This window comes from Protopterus annectens, chromosome 4.part1, assembly GCF_019279795.1.
Source record: "Protopterus annectens isolate FY-2018-M chromosome 4.part1, PAN1.0, whole genome shotgun sequence".
NCBI classification, from domain to species: domain Eukaryota; kingdom Metazoa; phylum Chordata; order Ceratodontiformes; family Protopteridae; genus Protopterus; species Protopterus annectens.
In genome coordinates this window covers 574,623,539-574,644,277 of record NC_056734.1, presented here as the reverse complement: position 1 = coordinate 574,644,277, position 20,739 = coordinate 574,623,539, and the positions used below count along the sequence as shown (strand labels likewise).

Genomic DNA, 20,739 nt, shown 5'->3' with positions numbered 1-20,739 from the left:
CCGCCTTTCTGGAGACACTGGGAAACATGAAGCTCCTACCAAACACCCTGATATTGAGCAATTTCAATCACCCTACCTTTAACTGGGAAAACTACTCAAGTACAAACTCCCAGGTCCAGCGCTTGCTGGAATTTATCAACTCAAATGCCCTGGCTCAGTTAGTAAACTCCCCTACCAGAGGTGAAAACATATTGGACCTGGTCATCACCAACATGGGCGATAGGTGTTCCGCACTGGAGGTCAACCCATCACTGGTTAGATCAGACCATAAACTAATCACTCTGGGTGTCCACACCACACCACCACCCCCAACCAAGGAAACCAGAGTGAAAAAGTTTCTATAGCAAACTTCACCTTACTTAAGACAGAGGTGGTAAGTTTCACAGCCCCCACGCTAAAGGATATCGGTGTCCAAGATGCAGGAACCTTTACAAATGCACTCTATGAGCACCTACAAGGATGCATGGATCCCTTGCAAAACCAAGACTCACTCCCCTAAGAGAAGGAAACCAGTCTAGTGGACTCCAGCTATAAACAGGCTATACAATAGAAGGAGGAAACTAGTTCAGAAAAAAAGCAAACCCCAAGAAGGAAAGACATCCCTGATCAGTATCAGTAAGAAACTAAGGTCCCTCATAAAATCATCCAAGGCTAACTTTGAAAGAAAAATAGCCAAGAATTTGAAAGATTACCACAAAGCCTTCTTTAGCTATGTCAAGAATCTAAGTGGCAACTCGCAGATATGCTCTGAGCTAATGCAAAATGGCACAAAATATACTGAACCTACTGATATTGCCAACATCCTGGCCAATAGATTCAGTGCAAACTTCACCCCCCTCTCACCCCCAAAAGGGCCCACAGTAATACCGGAAAAGTGTAGTGTCCCAGAAATCACAGATGCACAGGTGAAAACAGCCCTTTCAAAAGCCAAAAGCACAGCCTCAATGGGGCCAGATGGTGTCACAGGCTGCATCTTGCACGAACTACAGAACAAACTAACCCCCCACCTAAACACACTGTTCAACCTCAGCCTCTCCACAGGCTATGTGCCCATAGAATGGTGCACAGCAATGGTTATTCCACTTCACAAAAGAGGGGCCACAACTGACCTGGTAACTATCGCCCCATAAGCCTGACTAGCCTGGTCAGCAAGGCTATGGAGCGCATCATCATGGAACTCATTAACAAAGACATTGGGAACCTCCAAACACTTGACCCGACCAAGTTTGGCTTTATTAAGGGCAGATCATGCCTACTAAACCTGGTTGACTTCTTCGAGACAGTCACCAAGGCCATAGATGAGGGGAAGGTGGTTCACACAGCCTTGACCTCACCAAGGTTTTTGACACCATTCTCCACTCGGGAATTATAGAAAAACTCACCAGCCTGAACATAAACCCCTATGCCACAAGATGGGTTGCAAACTGGCTTACAGACAGAACTCACACGGTAAGAATAGTGGGCTCTAGGTCTGACTCTAAACCAGTCACAAGTGGTGTCCCACAAGGCTCGGTCCTGGGACCCCTACTGTTTGGCGTATACTTCTCAGAAGTACAGGCAAACACAGGAGGACTATGGCTAAACAAGTTCGCTGATGACTGCAAACTGGGAGCCATAACTGACTCTCCGGCTGACACAGGCATTCTTCAAAAGAGCCTTACTGAGATGGACACCTGGTGTCAAAGTCATGGTCTCAAGCTAAATGCCAAAAAATGCATAGTCATCCTGTTTGGGAAAAACAAAACGCCCATGAATTACCACATAGGTGGCAGCCCCCTTAATACAGAAGAGTTAATAAGAGATCTGGGGACCCAGGTAGATAGTAATCTCTCCTTTGAGAATCATATTGCCAAAGTAGTTAGGAAATCCTTCTATGTAGCCCATCTAATTACTAAAGGGTTTGCATCGAGAAATAAAGAGGTTATAGTGCCCCTCTACTCATCACTCATCAGACCCATCATAGAGTACAATGCCCCATTTGGGATGTACCTCACAAGACACTTCCAACAGCTGGAAAGACCACAAACGTACCTCACCAAGAGGATTACTAGCCTCAAACATATGTCCTATGCAGCCCGACTGTAAAAACTCTGGCTGTACTCAGTGGCATATCACTTACTCAGAGGTGATCTCTGCCTGCCTTACAAAGCCATGTCTAACTCAGATTTGATAGACATGCTCCACCTAAAGAAATCCAAGTCACTACGAGCCACTCACTCTAGTGAGCTAAACCTCGCCACAACAATAAATAGAACATGCTGGAGGGATAGATTCCTGTCACAGAGACTCCCCATGGTTTGGAACAAAATTCCTAACTACATTAGACAGAGCCCCTCACTAACACTCTTCAAGAGAAACCTTGACGAGTGGATGGGCAACAGAAAATAAACCCCTGGGATTACTTAATTGGCTCTTCTTGACAGAGGCTCAGTTAATTAATCATTGGGGTGGTGAAAGCTGACACACTCTGGCTAGGCTTATAAATGCCCTCAGGCAGATAGCCTAGTACCTACCTATGAACCTATGAACCTATTGATGTTTAATAGTGATTTCATGCTTACATGGCATTTCTTTGAAATGGTTAATTGAGCAAAGGCTTGCTTTTGGATAAAGTTGTACTGAGTTTGGAGTTGAAAGGGGATGTGGTTTGTGTCGCATTCATAGTGGAATTTGATGATGTTAAGAAGCAATTTTTACACTGAGTGGTAACATTTTTTTTTTCTGCAGGTAATGTAGATGGTGTCTTATTGGTGATATCTCTAGTTCCTTAACAGCTTACCAGAACTGCCTAGGCTGGAACTTTGAGCAGTTTGTTTATTCCTAATACGTGTTGCCTTGGTAGCATTCTGATGGCCAAATACTATTGGCACAACTTATTAATAGGTTAATTAGTTTTCCATTTTTCCAGACAATGTTGTCCTTTAAGTCTGCTGACTATTATAGGAAACTGATTATACTAAATCCATAATAGTTGAATAGCGAAATAGCCAAAAGCAGTATTATAGTCAGTCTGAATATACAATAGGGACCACTCAATGGCATCCAGAGGCTTGAGAAGGTTGACTTTCCTAGTTTCAGATATTGACTGACCTCTCACTATTTCAGGTGGTTTCTCCTCTGTTTTAAGACTGGATAGTGTAACTGAATAGTAATCACTAAGATTACTATGCAAGATACAATGTGCTGGTAATAACTCAAAGGCATTCCTTTGCAAACAGTCATAAAATTGTTGAAATTAATTTTTTCAAGACATAGTACCTTTGCTATCTTTACTATGAAATGCTCCACATTTGGAAGGTCAAGTCACGCAATTACTGCAACCTTACCACAAAAATCGGCATGCCAAAAACCAGCATTCCCAAAATATACACTGAATGCCAAACAGCCGACTGCTCTGGACCCAGGATCAAGTTCTAACATGGGTCCAGAAGGGGGGGTAAGTTTGAACAGGTGTTAATGTCAGTTTTCAAAGTAATGACGGTCGGGAGCTAGGGTTCGCTCAGCTCAACCTGACCTTCCGAGTGTCATGCATTTGACAGTAAACTCCCATGATAAAGTTGCCACAAGCAATGGCCAAAAATATTTTTCACAGCAATGGTAATTCCAACACTTTACGTCTTTGCCAAGATATCCTCTCTGTCAAATGGCCAAGTTGAGTGAGTTATTCAGACTGTGAAAAGTGACATAAAATGTATTGCCTTGCACTTCTTGGGTACATAATTGCTTAACCTCAACTCACAGAACATTCATCTTCACAACTGATGAAGAGAAGGAGAATAACGAAAAAGCTGGCCAGCGTGTTGTGCTTTACCTCAGGCAGAGCACCTACCAGATGTTCAATTAACATGAAAAGCCCCCCAGTAGAAACAAAAATGCTACTACAACAAATCATCCAAGTCATTAAAGAGCTGAGTCTGTGAGTTCATTCATACTCAAAAAAAAAAAAAAAAAATGACAAGCACTCTAAACAACAGGAAGCAGATGCAGGACTATCCATCGTACCAGAGTGCTATATTAGTCATACTAGGGAAGGTTTTCTTCTTCAAAGGAATATAAAATAACAGTACAAAACTGGTTTGTTCAAAGAATACTAAAATGACTGATGAAGTACCCCTTAGAGATAATGTGAGCCAGAAATGTTTGCAAAATCTACAAACCAATGCTGCTCCAGTATATGATTGACACATGATTACTGACTGAGGCTGTGTTCCAGCAAATAGTCTGGTTACCATTTTAGATTATGACAGTTGTTTTAATTATGACCAGTTAATGGATGCCTCCTGAGTGCCTGCCATGAATACTATATCACATTTTAAAGGTAGTAATCTGTCTAGATGTGGTAAAGTAAATAAAAAGCCAGCTGAACAGAACGATTATGTCACATACTGTGACAGAAAAGGAGTAAGCACTGGGTATATTTTTCTCAAAATCTTTATTCAGGTGTGAAGTGATGTATGTAAGTCATTGATATCCCTAGTCTATATTACAGTCTGTAGCAGGAATCTCAAATGAGTAAAGGTCAGTGATACAAACCATAAAAAAATAAATAAATAAAACATTCACAGTGCAGGCTAATTTCACTGTATCAACTTAACCTGCAGAAAAACAAAAACACACGCCAGTTTACTTATTTATTTGTAGTTTGATCAACTAACCCAACAGATTCTCTACTTGGCTCCAGTTGACCAATAACCCAGTGGCTTCTCTACTTGGCGCTAGTTGACCAATCTGTTCTTCCAGTGGAACTAGGCCTGGACCCTGGGCTAAGCCCACCCAGCCCAGCTTGCAGTTGGGATCTGGCTGGTATGGGTCCAGGAGCTCATTCATTTCCTGCCACTGAGCTCACAAACATTACAACTCAAAGGGTAAGTTGTAGACCATCCCCTCCATGAGATGTGAGCTAAATGGCCCTGTCATTCCCCAGAGTGATCTCCCTAGCCCTGTCCCTCCTGAAAGGAGAGGGCTCATTGGTAGGAATCAGGTGATTCAGCAGGTCAAGTGAATCACCCTGTTGAACCCACTTGGCAGCTCTCCCAAGAGACACAATTGCTACCTTGAATGCCTTTTCACACGTGCTATTACCTGGGCTTCTTGTGTATACAGTCACATGACAGGATGTGCTCAACAGGCCCATGTTTCATGGGGTGCAGCACCTAATGTCCCCCCCAATCATCAAAGAAAATGCCAATTGTGGAAATTCACTGTTCCCCTTTTAATTTTTTTTTTTCATTGGGGTAAGCCTTCATGCATCCTTCAACATGGGTGACTGCAACCCCCACACCTCCTATAATTTATATGTACTAACTCTGAGATCACTGTCCCTCATAGTAAGGAGAATATTCCAAGTTATGGCAATTTTAGACTTTGCATGTGTAAAGTCTATTTTCCTACATTTAGTCTCTCTGTTCTGGAATCTATAGTTTAGAGTCCTGAAATTTCAAATGGTTACCACATAATACAGCTGACTCCAGTTTCTTCTCATTTTGCTGTTTAATGACTCTCTCTCCAAACAAATTCAACTTCCATAAATACAGCAAGGCCAGGTAAGGTAGCATCCAATGTAAAGTAAGGTCATGAGTATTATGGCCTTATATTTTAAGTTGATGTCACTTTTCCTGCCACCACTGCAATGTAATTCTTTTTTTGTTTTCTTAACTATAGTCAAGTGTAATTAACAGAGACTGTACAGTGGAAGAAAGTTCACAACCTTTGTCCATAATACTGGTCTGCAGATTAATTTATTTTTATACTACAAGCAAAACATACACTTTTAAAATACTTTTTTATTACCTGCAAACAGCTAGTGCAATATCCAAATCATCCAGGTAGATTGGAACTCTTTTTTTTTTTACTTGCCTGCAACAAATACTCTAAATTCCATAAAAGCAAACCATGAAACTAATTAAAATCCTATTTTATTGCATTATTCTACAGCAAAAATATGCCACTTTACTTTTTACTATATGTTGCATGCAAAGAAAAAAAATGTCCAAACAACTAACACTTCTTTCTATAATTTTCTCATGTATGATGCCTCCATGAAATGCTTCCTTCGCCACAAAATAAATTAGCACTGCTATGAAGGATATAATTATTTCAGCTCTGTACAGTATTTGTGATGTTTCTGTCACTGTTACTGTTTCCATATGCATATTTATTTATTTCCAAGTTTTTGACTTGAACATTCCTACTCTGTAAGTAGCCCTTTTTCAGACAAAGCCCAGAGAGAAAAGCTCCACATTTGAATAGGAGTTTGCCAGTTCACAATGCATTATAATATACCTTGCATAAAAGAAGGTCATCTGTAACAAGGGAAGTTAGTCATCATATGTCAAGCAGAACGCCTCCTTGGCCTTCTTCAAAAGGAACCTTGACGATTGGATGGGAGAAAGGAAATTCACCCTGGGGATCACGTCAGTCGCCCTGCTAGACAATGGTCCAGGAAAGTAAATAGTGTGGGAAGAAATAGCCAGGGAATTGTTATGGCTAGGCTTGTATAGGCCCTAGGGCTGATAGCTTAGTACCAACCTATGAATCTATAATCAGGCAATGACACACTGAATACATGTAGGACATGAGTCATTAGGCACTGACACACTGAATACATGTAGGACATGAATCATTAGGCACTGACACACTGAATACATGTAGCACATGAGTCATAAGGCACTGAATCACTGAATACATGTAAGGCATGAGTCATTAGGCACTGACACACTGAATACATGTAGGACATGAGTCATTATGCACTGACATATTGAATACAACATGTAGGACATGAATCATTAGGTAATGACACACTGAATACAACATGTAGGACATGAATCATTAGGCAATGACACACTGAATACAACATGTAGGACATGAATCATTAGGCACTGACACACTGAATACAACATGTAGGACATGAATCATTAGGCACTGACACACTGAATACAACATGTAGGACATGAATCATTAGGCACTTGACACACTGAATACAACATGTAGGACATGAATCATTAGGCAATGACACACTGAATGCATGTAGGACATGAATCATTTGGCACTGACACACTGAATACAACATGTAGGACATGAATCATTAGGCAATGACACACTGAATACAACATGTAGGACATGAATCATTAGGCACTGACACACTGAATACAACATGTAGGACATGAATGATTTGGCACTGACACACTGAATACAACATGTAGGACATGAATCATTAGGCACTGACACACTGAATACAACATGTAGGACATGAATCATTAGGCACTGACACACTGAATACAACATGTAGGACATGAATCATTAGGCACTGACACACTGAATACAACATGTAGGACATGAATCATTAGGCACTGACACACTGAATGCATGTAGGACATGAATCATTAGGCACTGACACACTGAATACAACATGTAGGACATGAATCATTAGGCACTGACACACTGAATACAACATGTAGGTCATGAATCATTAGGCAATGGCACACTGAATACAACATGTAGGACATGAATCATTAGGCAATGACACACTGACTGCATGTAGGACATGAGTCATTATGCACTGACATATGGAATACAACATGTAGGACATGAATCATTAGGCACTGACACACTGAATGCATGTAGGACATGAATCATTAGATCTTATCATTATACTGCCACAGGGAATATATTATCTATTTTGCATATGTATAGGAACTATAGAGGTGATGAGGAGGCATAGTGATAGCATAGTGAGCTATTGAAGGTAAAGAAAAGTAGTTAAACTAAAGAGGTATTGGGGGGAAACAAAACATAGTCGTGTTTGTTTTATGGCAGTGTTTCTAAATCCCTACATGTTATTGTTATACATGAACAGTGTCATCTTATTGTGAGGTGGAGTTTTAGGTTGATTAGATTTGTGTTTTGTTTACTATTTGGTGCTAATTGTATTTCATTTAGGTCAGAATTCCAGAATTTTGCCACTGAAGTAGAGTATAATACACCATCATCTTGGTCATTTGACTTTAGTGTATGTAATTGATTTTGGTTAATAGATCAAAGTAGCCTTGGAAGGTTGCAGTTTTGGACAAGATTAAGTATTGCAGAACATTGTTATGGTTTATATGATTTATATCATTCATGCATTGCATTCCATGCATTCACACTGCAAAATTATTTTACTATTCTAGCTTCCCATAAACCAAACACACAGAATGTTGGGAGAAATAAAGTACTCTAACTTAAAAGGAAATCTTGTACTTCTTATTTTATATTGATATTTCAGTAGCTTTTGGCTCAATTGCTTTCTTTAGTGCTCTGAATATGTTAACAAAGTGCATACAGCTCTCTTTATCATGCCATTCAGCACTTCAAAACTAGATTTATTTAAAATATTACACTAACCACCTAGTCTAGTTTAAATGCAGCATTTTGTGTATCAAGTCTCGTTTCTTGCAAACAGTTTGGCCAAAATTTTTGTCTCATACCTCTGATGACTCTTCAGATGTCAGAATACCAACTCTTTTCACTTTACTAACAACAACAAATAATTAATTTTTATGTTTCTGATCAACAACATGCACATTTTAAATGCATTTGTTTTTCCTTTTAAACATATTTGAAAATGGTTTTGCTTTGTCCAAATTACACGGAACTGATTAGAATCTGGAGAATGTTTCCACTCTTTCTTATAACCACACCTACTGTATAAGACATTAATTTCAACTGCATTGTACCTTCTATGTAGCTCATTTTTTCTTGCCAGTATTACTGATATAGTGAAATGTTATTACTCCTCATTTGTAACTTTTTAACACTTGCTAAAGTCAAGTAATAGACTCTTGCAATGTATCCATTTCCACAATACATTCTTTAAGTTATTAGTAATTTATCTTGTTGTATATACACACTCCATAACTTTTGATAAAGTCAGGTCTGCTTTAATTTAAAGCCTGTCCATCATTTCACAATTTAATATATCACGTACAATAATGTCTCATACTAATAAGGTGCCAGCTATAGTCTATATAAATTTTACACCCTTATTAAGCACAAACAGTGAGTGCACAGAAAGATTAACTATAATTTCTAAACTTCTATCATATCAGTGCTATTATGTTCTGCTCTTCAAAAAAACAAAAGTGTTAAATACATTATTTCTTCAGTGGCATGTAGAAGCTTGGCATACTGCACACTTTTAGGCAATATATCTATTCCACTTGCAGTAAGAAATATGTGAAATTTCAGGATCAGAAGGTTCTGGGTTTCTGCTAAATTTCTGTATACTGAGTGAATCTGTTGACTTAAGAATTTTACCACTGAGAATTTTTCTTCTCTATTCTCAACACAGCAATTCACAAAAGCAAATACATTTTATACTTCTTCTGCTATTTATTTACTATTGCTGATATATTTCCCCAATTCTAACACCATGTCAAAATGTTTATCTAACCAGCATTGATTTAGTAAACATAGCCAGCATGAGCCTTTTAACTACATGTAGCCTTTTCCTGGGGATAAGTTATTAATGCAAGCAAACTATAGAGCTTAGAGTTTTGAGAGCATTTTCACAATAAATGTGTCTATTCACCCACACAATTTTGTTTCGCACAGTATAAGATCTTGTTATTCCAAATCGACATAGCAGGAAATATGAACCAAAATTTGTAATTTTTCAGCTAATTAATAAGGTTCAAGAAATGTGGTTCACAATGGCATTAATCACGGTCTTCAATTCATACATACCTACAGTTGACTGAACATTTTGCAGTATCAGTCATGTAGCACTAGTTGTGTGGGCGGCCTTGTTTCAGTTAGACCTGTAGTGCTTTTGTTGTGATGCAGCTTAATTATGATTAAACAGTTTAAATATGAGAAAATGAATTTAACTGGACATGTGAGGCAAAAAGCTGCTTTACATGTGCATTTGAAATAATTTTTCTCACATTTAAATTTTACTTGACTGTGAGTTGCAAGCAATTTCTGTCCAGTCTGCTGGTAGTCAGGAATGTAGCACTTCATTAACTGACTGCCAAAAGGTGTTAGTAAGTTAACCATTATAGTTTTTATTCATGCTGGCTTAGTTTTTGCATTTAGTATATTTAGGATCAATGTTAAAATTAAGTATATAGCATGTATTTTAAAGAAATTCTTTGGTATTTTTATTAGACAAGACTTACAAAAGAGAATCGCTGGGGAAGTGCATTTCTGTCTCGAAATCAGTCTTTAGAGGAGGAATTTGAGAAAGCAAAAGCAGCTGTTGAGGTATGTCATTCTAAATTTAATTCACTGAGGTATTCAGTGTTCTATGTAAATGCATATGTGAATATTTTATGAATTAGAAAATTATATTTTCAATATGTCATAATAAACAGGCAATGAAGATTTTTATAACATGACCTAATACTTTTCAATATGTGAGAAATTGTTTAAAAGATCATGAAATTCTTCTGTCTATATCAGTAGGCACTACTGCTACCCTACTTAATGATTTCAAAGGGATTCTACTTGCCTGTTTCTAATAAGTGAATGTGGATGATACAATAACAATAAAAAATAGATATAAAATGAAGTATAGTTAATGTAGTTTGGAGAAGAACTTAAAGATGATACTGATGAAAGAAAATGTTTTAATTGTTTATGATCTTTGCTGATGTAGTACTGTACATAAAATGTAACAGAACAATGCTTTATATATTTTCTACTAAAGACCAATGAACCCTATACGGTATGTTTCTTTTTCTTCTGTTGTGAAGGTAGAAACTATCCCCCACAGCACCCGTCTTAACTTGTAGTTTGTAGATCTATGTGAAGATTACATAAACCTAAGGGAAAAACATCACAAGAAAGATTCCTTTACTTTTGTCCCATGTTTCTTGCTGTCATAGTTTGACACATTGCATTTTGACCCTCCTAATACATTCAAATGTTAGTTTTTCTATTTGCCTTGTATCAAGAATGATTCCTATTCACTAGATATACTCCTAGTCTAAATAACTTACATCACACCTGCCTGTTTGTAAATTTTAGCTCAATTATGCAAATTTTGGAATGCACTAACATGAGTAAAAGTGGTATTAACAATAAACATCTTTTGCAAGGACAGGTCCCCTGTATCTGCATGTGGGGAGCAAACCCTCTGTCTCTGAAGGTGCTATGCCTTGGAGAAGGAGGATCCACTAACAGGCAGTTAACTCCTGTCTTACTCTTTGTCTGTGATGCACTCACCTCAGTATACACAGAGCTCTACAAAAAAAGTGAGAAGTGAAACTCTGAACAAATATCCATTCAAGCATAGCAAGATCAAGTCCAGAGATTAAGAAAGTAAAAGTAGAGTAACCTGGATTTTAAAGTGGTCATAGTCAAGCACTCTTCTCTACATCAGGCATACAAGACTCCCATCGGCAGTATCTCCTTTTTCTTTACCATCTTGTGGAAACTTCCTGTAGCTCAGAAGAATAGTACAAAAACAACTCAGAATCCTATAAGATAGTACTGATAGCACCAAAGGCAATAGACAATTTTACATTCTGATTTATTTAAACACTGGACTGGATTCAGAAAGAACCACTGCTAGCAGTAAGCCCTAAGATGGACTGCTACAGTTTGCAATGACCCTTTCTGATGCAGGGACAGGCCCACAACAATGATCCTACACAGTCTGTTGGATTACCTCAGTGGGCTGTGTTGCTCTTCTGAACAGGATAAAACAGATGAACAGTTGTGGGTTCAGTTCAAACAGATTTTTACATACAAACACATCAGTATTGAGGCTTATAACTTAAACTTAAATAAACTTATAAACAGACTGACTACTGCACTCATATATGTTAACACTCTGGCTGTTCACTCAAAATGGCATTGCTGCCTGCAAGTGCTGTCTATTTATACATGTGTCCTCACTTTGAAATGCTTCTTAAAGTCATAACACACACTCTGATCTATATCCTCCGTCTTAGGGAAATAGGTCATGTACAGTAATAATGACAACAATCATTGACATACAAATGTACAGAAATAATCCTTTGACATGCAATTATACAGAACTAATTACAAGTGACACAATCATGTCCAGGTTACTGTGTATTTTGCACTAGGTCTGGAAATATGACCTGATTGTGTGACATAAAAATTAGGACTGGGATTAGCAACAGGGACTGTCTTTAATGAATGTTCAACTTCAGGGACATCTGGGACATCAGCAGGAATGGGAATAGGTACTGAGACATGTCCTTCAACAGGAACATTGTCCAGATTGCTCTGAAATCTAGAGTCTGTATCACAGGTATGATGCTGTGATATCGATTCAGACACCAGAAAAAGATGCCTGTGATTTCATCTGTATTCTATACCCTCAAATTCTACTAAGTAAGATCTTGGCTCAACACATACACCTCTCACTTGACCAATTAAATCAAAACCTTTTGCCTTTTTTATCCTCACTATCTATCCTTCTTTTAATGGACAAAGAAATCTGCTAATTTTATCATAGTTAAACTTCTAGAATGAATGCTTTTTGAATAGTTGGGCTTTGATTGATGTGGTGTTTTTAGCATTAGCCACTAACAATTACAAACTGGTAGACAAGGTTGTTCTTGTTTGCCTAGATAGAAGTCTCTGAACAGGTGAGCCAATTAAATTGTCATGGGATATATTTCTGAGATTAAGCAAACTCAAGAAAACATCAGTAATGTAATGATCTGACCTCTCTAGTAATTGCTTTGCACTTTGTACTGCAGGTTCAGCTAGGCTGCTTGACTGTGGGTACTTATGACTAGGGGAAACGTGAATGAAGTCCCACTCTTTTGCTAATTTCTGAAATAGCTGACTGGTAAATTGGGCACTGTTGTCAGAAATAACTTTGTGTGGACTACCATGGACTGAGAAATGACATTTCAACTTAGTAACGACAGTGCTCAACATTAGGTTGGGTAGCAGATCAATCTCAAACCAATTTGAATAATAGTTTATCAACACTAAGTAATGTTGACTGTTCCACTTGAATATGTCACTTGCTACTGTTGACCAAGGTAGTTCAGGAATCTGGTTTAGCTGAAGTGGCTCTTATTGCAAATGTGGTTTAGTACTATTTCATACTGAACAAGATGAAAGTACTTTATCGATATCTTTTGACAGAGATAGCCAAAATACTAGTCCTCTCGCCCTTCTTTTTATAGCTTTGAAACCTTGGTGGCCACAGTCCAAAATCTGGATGTACTCATGTTGTAAGGAAGTAAGGATGACAATTATAGGACCTTTGAAAATGATACCATCTACCATCAACAGCTCATCTCTGTAAGGAAAATAAGGTTGCACCTCTGTTGGTACAGAAGATTGCCTTGATGGACATCCAACATGATGAAGTGGTTGAGCTTTTGCAAAATTGCATCACAGGAAATAATTACTGGTTTGTTGACATCATAGTATCTTAATGTTGGTAGACTGGCAATTTTCTGTTTCAGGTCATTAAATGCTCTCTGGTGTTGTTCCAACCATGACCAAGAAATGTTTTTGCGTATCATCTCTCTTAAGGTCACTGATAATTCACTGACGTCTGGTATAAACTTGCCCAAATAGTTAACCATACCAAGAAAATGCTGTAAGACTTGGACATTGTCTAGAGCTGGCATCTCAAGAATGACTGTTTGGAAGGATCTGGTCATAAGTCTAAACTGGTAAATGAATGACTAACATAAGTAACTTCTGGTAGCCTGAATTTACATTTCAGAGGATTGAGCTTTAGATTCACTTCAGGTTCTCTTTCCAGAAGTTTCCTGAGGTTTCTATCATGCTCTGCTTCACCTTTGCCTCCAACTAGTAAATCATCTACTATTATAGCATATGCATAGCCTGAATAAATTTGCTTCATTGCACACTGAAAGACTTTACTGTCAGAATTTATTCCAAAAGGCTTTCTGAGAAATCTGTATCTACCAAATGACATGCAGAATGTAGTCAGTAATGAAAATTTGTGATCAAGCATTACTTGCTAAAATTAACTCTTCACATCTAAGACAGAAAAAACAGTGGCATTTGGCATGAGGGTAGCAACATCCTCGACTGTATGCATAGGATGGTGGGTTATTTTAATTCTTTGATTATGTCTCATGGGTCAATACATATTCTGATTTCATCTGAGTTTTTCTTTTGAGCAACTACCATGGAAGACACCTATTCTGTAACTGGGCAAATCACACCTTGCTGCATCATTTTATCTAACTGGAGTTTCACTCTGTCCTGAATACCTATCGGAACTTTTCTCTCTGGTCTGACCACTGGACTGACCTCCGGGTCTAATTTCATGGAATACACAACTGGAAGTTCGCCTAGCTTGTCTTCGAAAATATCAGCATACTCTGTGAAAATAGGGGTTCCTATCACGTAGTCAAACTTTTACAAGTTCGAACCACATATGGTCGAGACCATACATTAGAATTTGTAAAAGTTCGACCATTTGAATGGAAATCTCCGTAAGCAGAGGTTTCCATTCACTTCAATGTGGTGCGATCTTGGAGTTGGTATATTTAACTTGCGGGGGGTGGGGGGTGCAGGGGGGCTTGCCCCCTGCTTACAACAAGTTATTGTTTTGTACATTGTGCCATTATTTTTTTTTTTTACATACTCGAAGTTCTGTAACTTCGGACATAATGGTTCCAATATTAGGTGTTCAGAGTTACGGAACTTCAACTATGTAATATAGACCTGAAACTAGCAACAGTGAAATTGGAACTTGGATATGTGCTTACATGATGGACTTCTTTGGTACAAGAAAGCAGTTTCATTTTTAAACTGTCTCTGAGACCTAATAATGATTGTACAGGTCTTTTGACTACATAAAATTGCAAGCTGTAACTGTTCCCAGCTGAATAGCATGAAAGCACTACTGACCCTTCGGTTTGAATCCCTTCACCTCCATAAGCAACAAGCTTCTCAAAATTGGCCAAATTAAGTTGTTCACCAGCTCTTACTCTAGCAAAGGTTTCTGCTGATATAACATTGCACTCTGAACCAGTGCCCACTTTAAGCTGTGTGGGTTTACCTTTAATCAGGACAGTACAAAACACTTCATTTTTTTGCCAATGAATCTGCTACATTAACCTTTTCACCAACCACTGATACACCATCTACATAAAAAGTAGAGTTGCAGCTTTCTACATGATCAACTTGCTTTTTTGAGTAACCTTTCTTAGTAAATTAATTAGGTTTGCTTGATTAACAAAGCTTTTAAAAGTCGTTCCATTTTTTACACTTGTAGCATTGCTGACCAAATACTAAGCAGTTTTTCTTTTGGACTCATGATTAGCACCACAATTGCCACAGTTAATGATGAGACTTGACTTGGGTTTTGCTGTCTCACCCTTATGCTGCACTGAGCATGTCCATTTTACTGAGCTAGTCTTAGAAGTTGCTAGAAAGGTACGAGCTCTCCCTGGAAATCCCACAGGGGCTGCAGCCACCATGTGCTTAGACCTGTTTCTGTTAGCCACGTGCTGCATGTTGTCTGTGTTTGCTCTAGAGGCTGCTGAAGCCATGCTCTTATCACTTGCAAGCATATCTGTGTGCCTTTCTGTAAGCTAGTGTATTTGACAACTCTCTATGGCTTTGCTCAACATTAAATCACTGTCTCAAAGCAATATTTTTCTCAATGCAGCATTATTAATGCAAGTCTGTCCTTTATCATCTCATCTTTCAAATCACCAAATCTGCACGTTTTAGCTTTGTTTCTCAAATCAGTAATATAAGCTGCAAATGTTTCTCCTGGCTTTTGGTCTCTTGTATAAAATAAGTGCCTCTCCAAGGTAACATTTGTCTGGGGGGTTACACATTTCTCTAAATTTATGTTTCAAGCACTCTGAGTCTTCCCTTAATTCAGCTTGTACAACAGTATGATGGTTTTTCCCTTCTCCTGCATATACTGCTGGTGCATACATAAATGGACGCTCTTTTTCAATGGCTTCTGACCTCACTAGATTAAGGAAAATAATTGCCCTCATACGTGTATTTTTATCAGAAAAAGTTTTTTGTATAAAAATATCATATTCCTGCTCAAATACTCTCCAGTTCTCTGCAATATTATGATCAAACAGAAGTGGACTGAGTCTGCGAAATGCCTCTGCCATGCCAACACATAGTAATAAACACCCTTGGAATTATGTATGAATATACACACGTATATGTCAGAAATTAATGCCAGAAACTTGTAATTATGCTCAACAGCACAATACACTCTTTGAAATAACTGCACTTTGTGAAATAAGTCTCCATAGCACAAAACGCTTTGAAATCACTGTACTTTGTGAAACCACTCTTATCAGTGTAAGAAACACTTCAAAATGAATGCACTTTGTGAATGAACCATACACAGCACAAGAAACTTCTCAAAATGACTGTACTTTGTGAAGTAACTCTGTACAGTGTAAGAAACACTTTGATATGATTGCACTTTATGAATGGACTGTACACAGCACACACTGATCTCCTTGAAATAATTGTACTGTAATAAAGCACAAACCGCAAACACGTTGCACACTGTAATATACTTCAAACAACTCTAGTTATACTTTGAATAGCTTTAGTCAATACGAAATAGTAGCTCATAAAATAGTTGTTGTTTAATAAAAAAAATGCAGTTGCTTTACTTTTCCATGCTCTTTTTGCCCTTTTATTGTACTCATTATGCTCATTTCATGTCTATCATGCTCATTTATACTTTTTTTGTGCTCATTTTACTTTGAACATGCTTGCTATGCAAATCTCAATGCTCTCATAAGTATTTTGAATAATTTTATCAAATATCATGGTTTTGAACATTTTATTTAATCAATGTGTTTTGTACTTTTTGTTTGATTAATAATGCGTTTTGTGCTTTGCATTTTATTAATAATGCATTTTGTGCTTTTGAATGCTTCATATTGTTTTTTTATGAAATAAATCATTTATGTGAGTTTTAATTACCTGAAATTTCTTTCTGACCTTTTTTCAATCTTTTGAGCAGGTTGGGATGGCTCATTCCTCTATATACCTCCATTTCTTACTTGTCACCCCATGGCTCAACTTCTCGTTTCTTTCTGGCTTCATGTTGCTCAGACATCCTGGTTCCAACACCATGTCATTCAGGCATGCCACTTCTGACACCATGTCGTTCTTCTGGTCAGGATAAAACAGACGAACAGTTGTGGGTTTGGTTCAAGCAGCTTTATTACATACAAACACATCAGGATTGAGGCTTAGTAACTTAAACATAAATAAACTTATAAATAGACTGACTACTGCATTCATACATGTTAACACTCTGGCTATTCACTACGTATGTGCCATCACTTTGAAATGCTTCTTAAAGTCAAAACATACACTCTGATCTACAGGCTGTCTCCTCAACCAAGCCATATGGTACTTCATCATGTGGTTCCCCCAGAAATGTTTGCTGTAAAGCATTTAAGCAAATGAGAGATTCAGAGAATCACTCAGCTGTGCAAGGTAGTTCAGCTGGACAAGTTAATTCACTCATCTAAAAGTTCACATTGCCTATTACCATTAGTTGGTGAAATCATGTTAGAGATAAATGGCAGGAAGTTTAGCAAACAGATGGTGGTGTGTGGTGGTGGTGGTGGTGGTGGTGGTGTGTGTGTGTGTGTGTGTGTGTGTGTGTGTGTGTGTGTGTGTGTGTGTGTGTGTGTGTGTGTGTGTGTGTGTGTCTGTGTGTGTGTGTGTGTGTGTGTGTGTGTGTGTGTGTGTGTGTGTGTGTGTGTGTGTGTGTGTGTGTGTGTGTGTGTGTGTGTGTGTGTATGTACGAGAGAGAGAGACTGTGTCTCCCCTGGGTGGTAGCAGTTGAGGGGTAAGTTAGGGGATAGGTAGGGAAAGTATGTATGGGTGAGTGTCTCTGTGAGTATGATCAGGTAAGGGTGCATGTATGTGTTGGGGGTATGTCATACCTCCAAACTACCCTAGATTAATGTGCAAATCCTGCAGTATTGAGAGGAACGCTAGACACCATGCAAATATTACTTGAAAAGGTAAGAGAACAACAGTTTTGCTGCACAAAAGGTGTATGGGTGAGCAGGAGCACCAGGGTCCAGGGAAAATTCTTTATAAAGCTGATATAATGCTTCAAACCCTGTATTCATTGCACCAAAAGAACATTTATATATATATATATATATATTATATATATATATATATATATATATATATATATATATATATATATATATGCTACTAATGGGCACCAGGAAATCTGATATTGATTACAAGTCTTTATTAAAAAAAGACAAGAAAAAAAGTTTCAAACCCTGTGCCCTTGGTTACAAGGAACAGTGTTTTAACAAAGCAAAGCTTTAGTCCTCTAAGTTAGCACTGGACACCAGAGAGGCGATTTAAAATAATACCCTAAATCACTTCAGAAATATAATGATAAGGTGGAAAAGCTTCAAAGTCTGTGTTTTTTGTAGATATAGCAAATACTTAACTAAGAAGAGCTTTAGGCCTCTATACCAACTGAAGTGTTTGTTAAAATCTCGCTCTTGAATCATAATGTATTTTTTAACAGTAAGATGTATGAACCTGTAATATCTCACATTACCAACTGACTGTAATGTTCCCTGAGCTATGATGAACAGGGTAGGTATAAGAGGCAAAATCAGGAATGTTCTGTAAAATCACGAACAGTTGAGAGGGATAGAGGGTGTCCTTGGAGGGAGCTGAGATACCCCTAAATAGCCATGCTGAAGATTACTGACAAAGCAGGGAGGAACACCATGCAAAACCGGGAAGAAATTTTAAATATTGCTCTGAATTACTTACAAAGTTAATAGCGCTACAGGTCTAGCGTCATGATGCATTTTGTGAACACTACAAAGAATGAAACTCTACTGTCCCTTTTGGCCACCATCCAATGCAACCCTGGTGGGATTCTTTCTAAATCCCAGTAATGTTTTACCCATTGTATTACATATGGATTGATGCTTAATGCTTCTAATGTTTCAGATATCCCTCATATAAAATAGAGTTAAGTGCCTTAGCAAGATATGAAGATATTAAGCATGCACTGTTTTTCTTTCTTCAACTGCTGGTGTTACTCCTTCAAAGAAAGCCATAAGATGCAAAAGGTAAAATACCCAGCAGGTCTAATGACATATAGGCAAAGCATCAGTCTCAGTAACCAATGACACAAGTCTGAAAATGTACAAAGTTTCACTGAAGAGAAAGCACTGGAGCTAGGAAAATACTGTTGGCGGTCTTTTCTCCTATCTTGAGGTAAGTAAAAACTGCAAAAAAAAAAAAAAAAAAAACAACAACCAAGCAAGAGTTTGCACTGTGTAATACCTTAAACCTCCTGTAATGAAGGCCAATTGGTATATTTAGGCCAATAAAACCAAACCACACTATGAACATGCATGTTTCAGACTTTTTAGTGATCTCATAGGCCCAGCATAAGTGGATAGTTTGGCTATACTTCAGAAACAAAGGATCTTTAAACTCAGATGATCTCCATAAGCATTAATGTGCCTGCAAAATATCTTAACATTCAAATCAAAGGGTAAAAGGTCATGTAGACAAATCATTCAGTTAAAACTGTAAGAAAATCCCAACCATGCTAGACTTTTCACTGTGTAAGACCTTAAAACTCCTGTAATGGAGGCCCATGGGATATATACAAATGGACCCTTAAAGACATACATTGTTTCATTTATATAGCTTCTGTATGCCTGTGGTTTTTTACTTTTTAAATCATTATGGGTAGATTCAGGCCAATAAAACCAAAAACCATTAGCTGTGAACAAGCAAGTTTTGGCCTTTTTGTGGCTTCATCATCACAGCATAAATAGGTTGTTTGGCTATGCTTTAGGAACACATTTTTTCACTGTGTAATACCTTAAACTTCCTATAATTTAGGCCAATGAGATAAATGCAACTGACCCCTTAGGGACATGCAGTGTATCAGCTTCATGGCTTCTGAATGCCTATGACTTTTTACTTACTACTTTTTAAGTCTTTATGGATATATTTAGTACTTAAAGTATCTAGCTCATCCCTTTAGGTCTGATAGCTTTCTGCCTACTCTAGAATTGTCCAAGGACACAATCTCAAATTTAAAATACTGCCACAATAAAACAAGCTCAAAAAAGGAAAAAATAATGTAAGCATACAAACTGAAAACAACAAATATACTTCCATGGCAGTTCTACCATCCCACTCAAAACATTAAATTGTTTTTTCCTTATCTAGTTTCCAGTTCCTCTCATAGCTCAGAAGTACTTAATCCCCTTGACCTTCAAATGTAGAAATATAAGGTTTGATTTTATAAATTGCATTGAAAAGTCTTGAAGTTAAAATAACACTGAAATAAACACAGATAAAAATGAAGAAAACAATGTAGGCCTACCAATTAAAAATCAGAATGATCTGCTCAGGCAGATCTATCAAAAAACATTGAATTGTTTTTCTTTACTTAAAAAAATGATGATAAGGAGAAGAAGAAGAAGAAGGAAAAAAGAAGAATATCAGTAATAGTTTTCAGCTGCTCCCACAGTTCACAAGCAATCTCCTTAGGCCTCACAGAAAGAAACACCGTTTTTTTATTATTCCCATATTCCCTTTTTGATCCTATGAACAGTTTACCCCAGTATGTTTTCAGTTTGTTTTACTGGGTACCATGTGTCTCCCCTACTATGGTTTTAAGACATACCTATTCCACTAAAAACATTAGTTCAAGAAGCCATTTACCTTCTATTTTCTCCTTTCTTGTCCCTGTTGCTTCAGTGA

The 20,739-nt window shown here is 37.7% G+C and overlaps 1 protein-coding gene across 1 annotated transcript in view; it reads left to right on the top strand.

Annotated features, from left to right (window-relative positions):
- PEX5L (peroxisomal biogenesis factor 5 like) overlaps positions 1–20,739 on the top strand; it is a 1,534,471-nt gene that overhangs the window by 912,012 nt on the left and 601,720 nt on the right. Inside the window, exon 6 of the mRNA XM_044070386.1 lies at positions 10,147–10,242. Within this exon, the coding sequence (XP_043926321.1) occupies positions 10,147–10,242 (96 nt within the window). The remainder of the gene's footprint in view (positions 1–10,146; positions 10,243–20,739) is intronic.